The sequence below is a fragment of the Carettochelys insculpta genome, chromosome 23, assembly GCF_033958435.1.
Source record: "Carettochelys insculpta isolate YL-2023 chromosome 23, ASM3395843v1, whole genome shotgun sequence".
NCBI lineage: Eukaryota > Metazoa > Chordata > Testudines > Carettochelyidae > Carettochelys > Carettochelys insculpta.
Window position 1 is genome coordinate 6416850 of NC_134159.1, and position 13461 is coordinate 6430310.

Genomic DNA, 13461 nt, shown 5'->3' on the forward strand with positions numbered 1-13461 from the left:
CAAAATATCTGTCAGTCTATAAAGTGCCACAGGAGTTCTTGTTGTTATCAAACTTTTTGTCTGCATTTACATCCCTCTGTGGGGAATTTTAGACACTGTGGTGTAAGTACCCATCTTCCCACCTCTTGTGGGTTAGTCCAGGGACTGGCGTTCTTCCTAGTAATGTAGGGCTTCATGTGTGTTGAAGTAATGTGCCAGGGGAATTAGAATGAGGTGGGTAGCACACAAGTAAACTCCCATGCTAACCAGCCTTTGAATGTGATTCCTTCCCTCACTATGGCTGCTTTGGATTTGAGGACAGAAGTTCAAACCTTTTTTGCTAAGGGTGCTATTACCAGCCTAAATTAGGCCCCTGGCTGACTCAAATAAGCTCACTTTTTGGAGGTGTGGGTGCTTGTGGACTATGGCAACACTTGTCTAGGATCTTTGAACACCCACATTTTGGTTGGTTCCTTCTTTATTTGGTATGGGGAAAGTCTGGATGTTCTCCAGCTCAGCAGAGGAAAACAGGCCTCTCCAATGTTGCATCAAAAAAATTTCAATGTCAAACTTATCTTGTCCGCTAACAAAATCTTCCCCCAGCCCCTTAGCTTTGCTACTGTGGGAGTGAATGTGTCATGCAAGGAAGCTGCGGACACAATCCACTTACTACTGTGCAGCCAGATGCTGCTGATAGACAAGGAGACGACCTGCTTTTATCATGAGAGAAATCCTGGTCTTTATTTGAAAGACAGTCAGTCCTTCTGTGGCTGGGCTGCCTGCAGGCTGAGGCGCCTAACTTCCTGAAAGAAACTTACTGGCATGAGAAGCGGGGAGCCTCCCCCAATTCTTCAGCCAGAAAGACTAAATGTAACATTTTTTGACAGTGTTGTTGCAGCCCTGTTGGGCCCAGGGTGTGAGATAAGGAGGGTGAGGTAATATCTATTATTGAGCCAACTTTGATGGGCAAAAGAAACAAGCTTTGGAACTCCAGAGGCGGGAGGAGCTGGGAGGTTTGTCTTTCACCCACAGATGCTGACCCAACCACAGGTGTAGATTGTCTCCCCTTGTACCGGGAAGATCTTGCCCCTGCTTCCTATGATACTGGCCTGACTCTGGGACAGGTGTGGGGTTGGAGGCTGCATTAGACGCTCCAGGAGCTATTATTACAGGGCAGTATTGTTTCGAGATAGACATTGCTGAGGGCTCTGAGGTCCCCCCCATCTGTGGCAGTGATAGTTAATGTGTGTGCGGGGGTACATGCCCAGTTGCTCCCAGTCCTTTTTTCTTTCCCTCCGGTCTCCCCAGGACGTGGGGGAAGCCCTGCTACTTAGTGTAGCAGGGGGCCAGGCACCCAGTGCGCATGTGCGCGCGGGTTGTGTTTCGCCCCGTCCCCGGGATCGGAGGGTAGCCCTGCCAGCAGCAAGGAGCTTGTTGCGCATGCCCGCGTGGTCTCTCCCTTCCCCCTCTGGTCTCACCAGGAGGTGGGGAGCCCAGACTGTGTAATGGGGGCAGCGGCAGCGGAGAGCTCGATTAGCATTGTTGCCAGCCGCACTTCCCCTTTCTTTTCCTTTTGTCTGGGGCAGACACGCTTGCAAAGGGAGAGGCAGGGACCTGGAAAGTGCGTGGAGCTGCTGCTGCTCCCTAATTAAAATGGCCTGACTAATTACAATGCTTCTGACTTTTGCAACCCCCGAGCATCTGGAGTAACCTGAGATGTTCTGGTGAAGCAAGCACTGGTCTCAAGAAACTTTTGCAATCTTGTCTCACAAGAAACAGCATGTAAAAAACCGATTGAAGTCCTGACTCCTCCATGCTGCGTGTATTGGGGTCAGTGGCCTGTGTCGGAGTAACCAGTTTTACAGAACAGCCAGAGCTTGCATGGGCAAGAATTTTTTAAAAATGTAATACTTGCCCTCAAGAGTTTACAATCAAAGCCCTAGATGTCACAAATCTAATCCATGCAGGTGGACCCTTCTGCCCACATAGAGCCCTTTGGAAGGCTGTGAGGGTGAGAATCCCCCCCGGATGCGTGGTTGAAACTAAAATTTAGACCTTTTTTTAAATGAGAGAGAGACAAGGGGATTAGAGCAACAAGCTGGAGAGTAATTTGAATCATGTTAATGTGGTCAGGCTTGTTATGAAAACAGCATCTTGACAGCATCTATTTTAGTTCCTGCAAATTTTTGTTTGCAGTTGTGAGCAGAAGCCTCACCCCTGGGACCCTTGGTAGAAGCAGTATGTCTCCCATGAGGCTGTTCAGTAAGCAAAACTTTAAACATATGACTGACTTGTTGGGATTGCTTCTGCAGCAGCTCTTAGCATCCAAGTGCATGACGTTACATATTCTTTGTTATTGGTGGGGAAGGGGCCTGATGTTCTGGCACTGACATGTGCAGGGGGCTAGACTCCTGTTAGGCGAAGATGGTGTGCTGGGGGCTAGAATGGGATAGGTGATAGCCGAAGTGTTGATGATGCCAGGAGCAGTTGGTTTGGGCTTGGTCGGTGGAAGGCAAGTAGTTAAAAGTGGAAGCGTTTAAACTATTTGTTAGTTTTTTGAGCAGAGGCACGTGCCAGACAGAAAGGTTAGTACACTGCAGATGATTTTAAAACCTCCCAAGACCACCAGTGATGAGACTTGCGAAGAATATTCAAAACTGTTTGCAGTCTACGTCTTTCGATGTGATGACGTCTGTTTAAACTTCCAAACAAAGGAAAACAGGGTCTGCAGGTGCTCGGCTTCTCTGACAGTCTTGTCTAAAGTGTGCACAGATGCCCTTGTGGAAAGGTCAAACTTGACTATCAAGTCTTTAATTCTCCCTGTAGTAACCATGCTCTGATTTTGGATCTTTTATACTTGTGGATAAAGTCAGCTTAAGTGCTTGACTTGTGAGCAGGGAGAAAGCAAGGGAGGGGGATGGTTTTACTTACAAACAAACTAAGGAAAGTATTCTGCTCATTCCTTCGAAGTAGAAATTGCTTCTGCCTTGTACGGCATGGCCGCTTCCTGTCTTCTATGGCAGGGGGTGGGCAAACCTTTTATGGCGAGCTCCACTCTTCATCCCTGCAATTATCAGGGTCCCCCCAACCTGTCAAATGTAATCCAAACTGAAGGAAATTTTGATTATGTTCATATGAAAAAAAAAAAAAACAACTTATGGTACATATAAGGCAATAAGTATGTAGATTGTAAGTACTTTATTAATTGGTATATAAAAGTTAATACATATGCATAACAATAGTAACATTTCAGTGTTTTTAATGAGATAGATGAGCCTGAGCTCCAACAGCCAGTCCTGCTGTGTCCACCTTATGAAATTTCATGCACTCCCCCTGGGGCCCAGCCCCCCACTTTGCACACTTCTTTCTATGGTATGAGGCTTCGAAAGAGGGACACTTCCTGCAAATACCTTCAGTCTGTGTTGCCATTAAGGTCTGAGCTGTGTATTGCGTAGTATCTAAGTTTGTGGTCTTTATTGTAACAGTCTCTTTCACTCTGATCAAGCAAATGATGTTGGTCATTCAGAGGAGATGCAAGTTTAATGCTGCAGCAAGATCACCTGATGCCATAGTGTAACTTTTGCATTCAAAGGGTTTGTGGGATGAATCCAGGACATAAGCCAATCTTTTTTACTTGCTCTGTTTTGTAGTTGGGTGCAATCATACACTCCTTACTGGACAGGCACTTTTTAATACCCTTTCCTTGTCTAAAAGATGCAGCCTCCCAAATGAGTCTGTTAAAAGGTTGAACATCAGCCTTTCAAACATCATTTTCCCCTTGAGACACAATTCCAAAGTAATTTTGCCTTGGAAATCCCATTTTGCAGGTTGAAGAAGGCTCTGTGGGTTTCCCCCCTCCTCTCTTCCATCACATCCATTTTAGCAAAGGTTAGGCAGGCAGCAGAGCTCCAAAGAGTGTGCTAAGGTTAGTGTAGAGGGAACAGTTCTGTTATTGCCAAGTAAATCTTTGGTATGGTCTCTTAACCTGGACAATACTGAACAGTCTGGGCTTAACAGCTTCCCTCCAGGGCAACTGCACTCTGCTTCAATGGGTCAGTAGCCTTATCTTGTTTACGCTTCATTGATGTATTCTTTCGGTAGCCATAGTACAGCATCTTGTCATGGTGCCTAGCCTTGCAAGGGGGGGCAGGGGTGGAGGAACAGCCCAGTCCAAATATTATTAATCCCAATATTATTAATAGAGATGACAGTTAACGTTGAAAGTGTTGTCAGGTCTCCCAAGTCAATGTGTCAGTCAGCTGTGAGAAGCCTCTGTAATTACTGCAGTGTTTTACATGTAAATCTCTTTTTAGCATGGTTGCTGTTGCCCTTCTTCTAAAGCATATGCAGTCAAGCTACTGGTAGGATTATCTGGAGTCTGACTGTGTGATGCCAGCAGAATATATGTGTATCTGAATGCAGAGTGGTGTGCTAGCTGAGTTGTTCAGTATCATACCATATCCTCGTCATTCCTAGGCGTTGTACGGCATCAAATACTTCATTGATTTGACTTGCCATCCTATGGAAAGCAGCTGCTAGAAAATGAATTTTTCTCCTGTGCTCTGTTTTCTGATCCATTAGGCAGACCAGGAAGTTGCAAAAGTAAAGTCAGTTGAACCTACGGAGGGTTTCACCTCAGGAAGCAGTTTGTGTTTCTGAAGGCAGGTCCTTTGATAGAACATAATGGCACCGCAGGCTGAAGCGTAGATTCTGTAATCCCTGCTGCAGAAGTAAAACTTATGGCCAATCAGTTAAAGCAAAAGAGGGCCAGAGGAACCTGGGTGTGATCTGAAATAGTGGGACCCTTTGAAAGGCTTGTGAATTCCTATCTCCTTGATAAAGATCTTTCTTTAAATAATCTCAATGGAGTTGAAGTGGCTTCTTGTTAGATTCCTGTACTGGTTCTCCATTTTTTTCAGGAGTGTCCCTGTTAACTGACTCCTCCCTCCCCACCAGCTGTTTATATAGAACTTTTGCTGTTGGGAGGGCCTATGCATATTTTAGGAGGAAAACCAAATAGAAGCATAATTTTTTAGGTCTTGACACAAGAGAATGCTTCAAACTAGGGTCATAGTTGGCAGCATTCTCTTGTGTGCTAGGCTATTTTTGTTTAAGTTGTCAGCCAAAGGTTGGAGTGACTTCTGGGGTTTTAGATTATCAGTGACTGCAAACATAATGTCTGGGATGTTCAAAGAAGCCTTAAGGAGTTAAGCCCCCAGCTCCTATTGTACTTCAAGGCTGTCTGGGTGTCTAAATACTTCAGATGCTTTGAAGATCCCAACCAATCACTTTAGTTTAAGCTCTGGAATTCTTATTTCCACTCCCATTACTAAGCCTTCTTAACATGGGTATTTGTTTGCCTTTGTGAGCTGCACATGGATAGTAATGCAGGATGGCTTTTGTCTTCTGGGCTGTGTGCACGGGTAGTATATGGCAGGATTTCCCGCTCTCCCCCCAAAAGGTGTTGTGTACCCAGCTGCGGACACATAGGCCCCATGCACAGGAAAATCAGGTCCACAGCTGTGTCGGACTGTGCTGTTTCAGCTATAATGGTTCAGATTTTTTGGGCTGAAGGGCCTGTCTTCCTGAAGGATCTGGAGGTTTGGAAAATATGCAGTTGGTGCTTTTGCAGTTGATGGGTTCCAAATGAGTGAAGTGTCTAGAAAACTTGTTTTTGGGGCTGCCCAGAAGTGCTGTGAGAGCAGGAGTGTGTGGCGATACCTTGGATGGGAAGAAATGGGCTCTGAAGGAGGTCCCATCTTAACTAATAGGAGGATGGTCATGGTGGTAGGTCTTGCTTTTGGAAAGTAAGGGCTAAAAATGTAGTGGACTACCAGAATAAAGTGTGGGTTGCTCACATTAATGAAGGTTTGAACCCCATGACTGGTATATTTAGCTCAATTGTTTTAAAAATTGATATCTTCAGCATTAAGAACCTAATATGTATAGTACAGGGTGTTAGGTTTGCTGTATTTAGCATCGCTAGCATTGAGCTTTCTAATGGCCATCCAGTTTTAGGTGTAGTTTAGTTTGGTGTGTTTGTGTTGTTTTGTTTTAAGGCCAGTTTTATTGGCATTTATGCTCTCTCAGGGCACGTCTTCACTACATGCTGGCTTGACGGGCAGCGATTGAGCCAATGAGAGTTGATTTATTGCATGTTGCATAGGCACAATAAATAGACAGGGGGAGCGTCTGCTGTCACCTTACTGCCATGAAGATTTCGCAGTAAGCAGGTTCAAATATGTTGACTTTAGCTGCATTGTTCTTGTAGCTGAGGTTGAATAACTTAAGTTGATGGCCCGTGGTAGTATAGACAAGGTTGCAGTATTGTGAGGGTAACTTCCAAATACCTGTACGGACAGTAGTTGTAATGCATTGGGGACTCATCTTCACCAGTTTTTAAGAAAGACAAATTGGCCTAAAAATACAGTCTATATTGTTGCATAGCTAAAAGCTGCAGTGATATTGCATCCAATAAAATACTCCACAGTTGCCCAGAGCATCTAAGTGAGCAGTAGGAATCCTAATAAGCTGTATGGTTTCATGCCACCTGCTCTCCCGTTATAGACAGGTAGTTGCAGCACGGTTGCAAGTCTTGTTTCCCTGTCTTGTATGCTAAGCTGATTGTTTCTCTTTACACTCGGCAGAAACTTGAAGGGTCCAAGTGCAAGGGGCAGCTTCTGATATTTGGAGCAACCAACTGGGACCTGATTGGCCGTAAGGAAGTGCCGAAGCAGCAAGGTAGGAGAAGCTAAGCAATTTATGCCTCTGAGTGGCCCGTTGTGTATAAAATCACAGTAGTAATGCTATGTCTACACTGCGATCTGAAGGTGTGATTGCAGCTGGTGTAAGCATAGCAGAGCTAGCTTTGATCTTCAGTGACACCCCCTGATTGCATTGTAGACATACCTGCTAGGTGACAAGCCTGGCGCCCATTGCTTGTCTCTTTTCTACCTCTACCAAAACCAGCCAGTTGCTCTCTGAAAATCTTATTCCTTGGTTCGGACTAAGCGCTCTGAAAGCTGATAGCCCCATGACCTGCAAAAGCACCAGGTGTCCAGGAGAATTCTGGCTTGCAATAAGGCATTGTCCAAGAATCTGCCTATGGCCAAAGTGTCTGAGTTCAGTGAGATGGATAATCACAGTGGCAGGTATCATCACAGTGTTGCCCACTCTGAAAGGGGGAACCAGGAGCAGTACGTTCCCCATTGTATCCTGCAGGGGGTATTTGTTCATCATCAGCTCAGATGGAAGCATGCCACTAGCGTCCCTTCCTTGGAGATCTTTGGGTCTATTTCTGACGAGCTGAACCATGGGGAGTCTTAATAAGAGTCTCTGCCAAAGACACGGCAACCCTAACTTGATAACTGTGAGGATGATGGCCTAGATTGTTTGGAGGGTGCCAACCAGCTTTCACTTGGGTGCTTGTTGTTAAAAAGTTAGGACAAGGCTCATGGAACACAGCTCTGCTTTAATGCACCTTCCCACCCTTCGCTTTCCATGGTGCCATATGTGGGAATTCCTGAAATTCTGAACAAGATCCAGGCTAGGAGTGAGTTGGGGAGGGCGGGGGTGTATCTGAGTGGTGCATGAGTGCCAAGTATGCACAGAGGTGTTTGCGTTCTCTTTCTCCAGTCTGTGCAATATGCGCCTCTTATCAGCCGGCAGCAAGTGGGCCTGATCCTGCTCTTAGACACGTGTCTGGCAGAATCCTGTAAATCTGACATCTGGACATGTATTCCTAGTGACTTCTGCAACACTCTCAAAAAGTCATGAAAAAAATGCAAAACTCCATGAACAAACTCTAACGCCAAGTGTACCGTGTCAGTACTGTGCACGGCAGCTCTGCTGGTCGGATGACTTAGAAGGCTGCTTTGAGGCATGGGGCTTCTTGCTGCTTCATGTGCAGTTACTGAGTTCTAGGAGTCTGTATTTGCAGCACTGCTGAAGGGAGATTACAGGATAGCAGATCACTAGTCCCTGTATTGTGAAATGCCATCTGATTGTTTTATAAGACTCTGAATGTTGTCCATGCATAGCTACAAGTATCGCCTCTCTTGAGCATGCCTTAGGTAAGAGGAACAAGTCATCATCAGCAATCATGGGCTCGGCGCCCATTGGTGTCCGATGTCTCTCACTATTTCCTTCCATCTTTCCCTGTCCAGTGCGGAGTGGCTTCGTTTCTGTAGACTAGCTCCACACCAATCTACTATATCATCTACCCATTCTCTGTGGGGTCTGCCCCTCCTAGTTGAACTGTCCATTATGTATGTAATTTTCTTTCAGTAGCCAACTCACCAATCCAACTCCAATCACTCAGTTGGTATCACAGACCTTGTTTAACTGGGCGATGTCCAAGGCAGCATCTTTTATCAGTTAGTCTTACTGACATCAGATTTCATTTGTATTGTTGTTTTACGATCAGCACATCATCGCTCATCCAACCAACCCTCCTCCTTTATCCAGGCTTGGGACTGGTCTGGAACCCCTAGCTTCATGGCGGAGTTAAGAAGAACAAGTGATGAAATATTTTAAGTTCTTGTTCTAGTACTGAGAGGTAGGTTTGGGTGTGAAATGTTAGGAATGCTAGGAGGTGTTTTGCAACAGCAAGGTGATTAGATTAAGAAATAGTGGTTGAGGTGTTGCCGTGATGTGACCATTTGGGGGAAAATTTGTTTTTTGTTTTTTTTTTTTTTTGAAGTGTAAAAAAAAAAAAAAAGTTGTGGGGGCGTGGGAGGTATATGCTTTCCTTAACTAAGTCTAAACATTTAGTCATTGTGTGGTCTTGTGGATTGTGGAAGACATGTGGCCATAGTTTTTTTTTATGAAAGATGATTCCAGGGTCTGGTAAATGCATGGATGGCCTGATTTCCAGACTTGCTTGGCACTCTAAGCTTGCATCGCTTCTGAGGATCAGACCAGGTCATCCCTGAAATATCCTATTTAAAGATTTACTTGCAGAATAGCGTTCAGTGTAATGTGAGAATGAAGAACAAAGGCATCTTCTCCACTGGCCTTGACAACTCACAGCCTGTCTGTTATCAGGAGGTTTCCTTCTTGTCTGTATTCAGACATGTGCTTTTTGTTTGGCCTTTTATTTCAAGGCAAACTGCACCTATTGTGTTCAGCACATAGTCTGGCTGTTCAAAGTGAAAAGCTTTTCTTGCTCTGGAAAATTGGGAAATGTGTAGATTTAGGGGGAAAAAAATCTAACTTGGTTAGCATTGCTGAACCTTGGACTAAAGACAGCTGTCAGAGGAAGTTGCTCTGGTATTTAGAGAAGTAGCCTAGAGAGACCTAGGTTTGGGTCCTGCTGTGCCACAGACTTCCTGTGACACCTAGGCAAGTCACTTAATCTCTTGGGGCCTCAGTTCTATATCTGTACAATGGCAATAATTGCCCGGGCTCATGATGAAGATAAATGCATTGAAGATTGGGATGCGTTGTGGTAGCAAGGAGCCATGTAAGTGCCCCCCAATTAATTAGACCCTGTTGATGAGCCCTGATGCTGGTGGTATGGAGAGCCCTGGGGGTTAAGCATGCCAGTAATGGCTTACCAGTGTAGGAGAACGCTGCTATTCAGGAGGACTGCTCTTTCAGACAGCTGGACAGATACCAAAATGGGCTTCTAGTCTTTGGGGTTTGGGAATCTGCAAAGCAAATATCACATGATAGCACCTATCAGCAAGGAGGCTACTTCCAGCAGGCTCAAAAATGACTATTGTTGCTAATCTGATATAACATTAATAATCCTCGCTTTTATCTAGCGTGTTTTGTTCATGTACTTCAGAGTCCTATACCAAGGAGATCAGGATCATATCCCCATTTTACAAATGGGGAAACCGAGGCACTGAGAGGGGATGTGACCTACTCAAAGCCACTCAGCAGGCCGATGGCAGAGTCAGAAATAGGGCCCTCTGTCCATCTCTCAGTCCAGTACTCGGTCCACAGGGTCACTTCTCTCAGCATGGATTTCTGGTCCCAAATGATTCTTACCTTGTAGACTCAGACTTTTGGCCAGAGTAAAATCAGCCTGGCTTTCTGCCGTTGTTGTTTATATCGCGGTAAAAATGTGTTTCCCAGATGGCGGTCTGCGAAACCCTGGGGTTCTGCCTAGTGAAAATAAGGGATCCACAAGAAAATTGCTCTGTGGCTGCCTGCCCTTCCGCCATTGAAATAGCAGAACTCAATTGAATTGATTGCATGGCTGGCAAGGCAGTGGAAGGGATCTGGCTGTTAAACCAGCTGAATTTAGTTCCATTATTTCAGGGGCAGCAGGACAGGGCGTAGCAGAGAGACCCTCACTCTCCCCACTACCTGAGCAGCCACATCCCTCCTGTGGGCATGGCCACCCGGCTAGGCTCCCCAGCGAGCGTCACAGATGGGTTAGTTCCAGGGCTGGTTTGGGGCTGAGGTGGTAATCCTGGGGATGAGGAGAAGGTTTGGGGCTGAGAGGAGTTAAGCTTGGGGGTAGGGTGGCAGATTTGGTGGTTGAGGTGGGTAAAGCCTGGGGATGGGCAGGTTTGGGGGGCGCTGACGGAGGCAGAGCCTGGGAATGGGCTTCCACAAAGTTCTTCAGAGTTTTAAAGGTTTCCACGATCATATAAAATTGGAAAACACTGATCTACTCATTCCAGGCAAGATCACAGCCCACTTTGCTTGGTGCTGTACAGGTGTGAGTTACATGACCTCTGTGCCTTGAAGCGCCTACAGCCTAATGGAGGAGATGAAGGATGGGAAGGGAAATAGAGGCAGGGACAGAAGAAGCAACACTTGCTCAAAGCCAGGCAGCACATCAGTGGCAGAGCTAACAATGGAGCCCAGTTTTCCATGCATTTCACTGTCTCGACCACGCTGCCTTGGCTATACGCTCTTTGTTATCTTACTGGCTACTGGACCGTCCCTAGAGCTTCCATACAGAGACCAGGTGGGAGGTTCAAAGTCAGCTAGGACAAGCTTGGGGGCTGAGACCCAAAAGTGAGCCCCTAAAGCGTTTCACAGGACTGTGTGGCAGCTCCTTTGGATCCCATCCCATGGGACTGGCTGGACTCACCTCCCTGCTCTGGACACTGGGTCCCAGAGCCAAGAAGATGGGAGTCCAGGAAGGCTGCGACCCCTTGATCCAGATCACAACTCCACTCAGACAGAGTTGACCCAGTCAGGGAGGTGGGGCCAGACGTGAGCAGCACTCCAGTCCTGGAATTGCAATGCCTGGAGCAGACAGCCAAGTCCAGCCAGCCCAGGGTACAGAACGGCAGGAGCTACTGCTATGGGGTGAATGCTAGCCAGCACCCACTCCTAGGGGACAAGATCTGACCAAAACCTCCCCTCAGCCTCACCCCCCGGACTATTTATGGGGTGGCAACAAGCTACAAACATGGATACCAGAAAGGTGGAGAACCGTTTACCTGGGGGATTTAAGTACACAGCTCTTACCAAATCTAATAGGTGGCGTGTACTTAAATGCACTAGCTGGCTTTGTAAATTTCAAGTGCTGCAATTAACAAGCTTTCTCCATCCCAGTTAGGCAGGACAGTTAGTGCAGTTCAGTAGACACAGATTTAGCTAGGTGTAAGCCAGAACGGGGGGAATTAAAAACCACAGCTAAACTGCATTCCAGAGTTGTTAATGCAGGTAGAAGACACCCTTCTTAAATGCAGAAAATAGACCAGTTCTGCTTGATTTCTGTCATCGGAGATAAGCATGTGCCAGCAACTCTGTTTCTCCTTTGCAAGTTTGTAACACGCCGGCCATGGCTGCATATGTCTGGTTTCACTATCCCAGCCTCAAACGGCACCTTCAAATACAGATGGTTCCTCAAGTAATTAAAGTGGGAAGAAGGGGATGCCTTGGCACTCTGTCAACTTCTTTGTATTAATCTAATGCAGTCCTCTGTATGAGCCACAGCCCTCCAAACTGCTCTAGTCATTGGCATGTCCCATGTGTGAGCCTGTTCCTTTATGGCATTCCATCTCGGCCTCCCTATCTTCTTCCTTCTAACTTGCTGTGTTGGAGTCTTGGCCACAAAGTTCCCAGGAATGCTGTGCAAATGACTGAACGCTCTGAGCTGGCAGTCGCTCGTTTGTTTTTCATTTTGTTTGTGGGTGTTACTTTCAGCACGTCTCTGCCACCCTTGTTCCTCTGGTGGGCTTCCTCGTTTGCACCACTCGCATGTCGTAATGTCCACATCTCAGTGGAACAGATTTGTTGGTTCGTGTTTCTTCTGTTGCACAACAGTGAGCATTGTGCATTAAAACTGGATGAGGGGACCACTGTTTTTTAGACTTCCCCTTAAAATGTTGTGGTTTCTTCCTGTAACACATGACACCACTTATCCCTCTCCTTTTGCACCAGGCTTTATTATCCTAGCTCTCATTTTGTCCTCTGTTCCCCATTTTCCCACATTCTGGAATCCAAGTGCTTGAAATTTTGCCCGTCTGATTTCAAGGATCATTCCTCTGTTTTCATGTTATTGAAATTTTGCATCATATACTCTGGTTTTCCTCTGCTTCTTTAAGCCAGTGTCTCCCCAGCACTGTGTATTCATCAATATCCTCTTCTGCTCCGTGAAGAGAGAGATGGTTTAGAATATCATCTGCAAAGAACATGCACCGAAGTGCCTCTTTCTGTATGTCCTTCGTGCAGGTGTCCAGGGTCAGAATAGATATAATCATAATTGAACATTTGTAGCTAAAACAAGCAGATTTAAATATAGATTAGGGATGGAAGAGAACTCAGGTGGTCATCTAGTCCCACCCCATGCTCAGAGCAGGACAAACCCCAGCTAACTCATCCCAGCCGTGGCTTTGTTAAGCCTGGCCTTGAAAATCTCAAAGGATGGAAATTCCGCCATCTCCTTAGGCGGCTCATTTCAGTGATTTGCCACCCTCCTAATGAAATAGTTTTCCCTGATATTCGTCCTAGACCTCCCCCAGTGCAATTTTAAACCATTGCTGCTTGTTCTACTGCCACTGAGACTAGCCTGGCTCCATTGCCTTTGGAACCCCCATTCATATAATTGAAGGCTGCTTTCAAATTCCCACCCCCTTCACACCCGCCATTTTCTTCTGCAGTCTAAATAAGCCCATTTCCCTCAGCGTCCTCCCCTAAGCCATGTGCCACAGCCCCCTTATCATTTTTATTTTCCTCCACTGGACTCCAATTTGTTCACATGCTTCCTGGGTAGTGGGAACTGGACACAGTATTTCAAATGTGGCTTCACCAGTGTCAAGCAGAAGGGAATAATCACGCCCCTCAATCTACTGTCAGTGCTCCTGCTAATGCAGCTCAATATGCCGTAAGCCTTCTTGGCAACAAGACCCCACTGTTGACTTATAAACAGCCTCTCATCTGCTGTAATCCCTAGGGCTTTTCCTGCACAACTGCTGCCTAGCCAGTCGGTTCCCAGCCTATAACAATGCTGTAAACTGTCTCGTGTAACTGTAGCCTACGTGTAGGACTCTGCACTTGTCCTTGTTGCTC

At 46.2% G+C, this 13461-nt stretch overlaps 1 protein-coding gene across 5 annotated transcripts in view; it reads left to right on the top strand.

Annotated features, from left to right (window-relative positions):
• Positions 1 to 13461, top strand: part of RCC2 (regulator of chromosome condensation 2) — a 38250-nt gene that overhangs the window by 2489 nt on the left and 22300 nt on the right. For all 5 annotated transcript variants that reach the window (XM_074975527.1, XM_074975528.1, XM_075018206.1 and 2 more), the window contains exon 3: positions 6627 to 6720. In XM_074975527.1, the coding sequence (XP_074831628.1) occupies positions 6627 to 6720 (94 nt within the window). The remainder of the gene's footprint in view (positions 1 to 6626; positions 6721 to 13461) is intronic.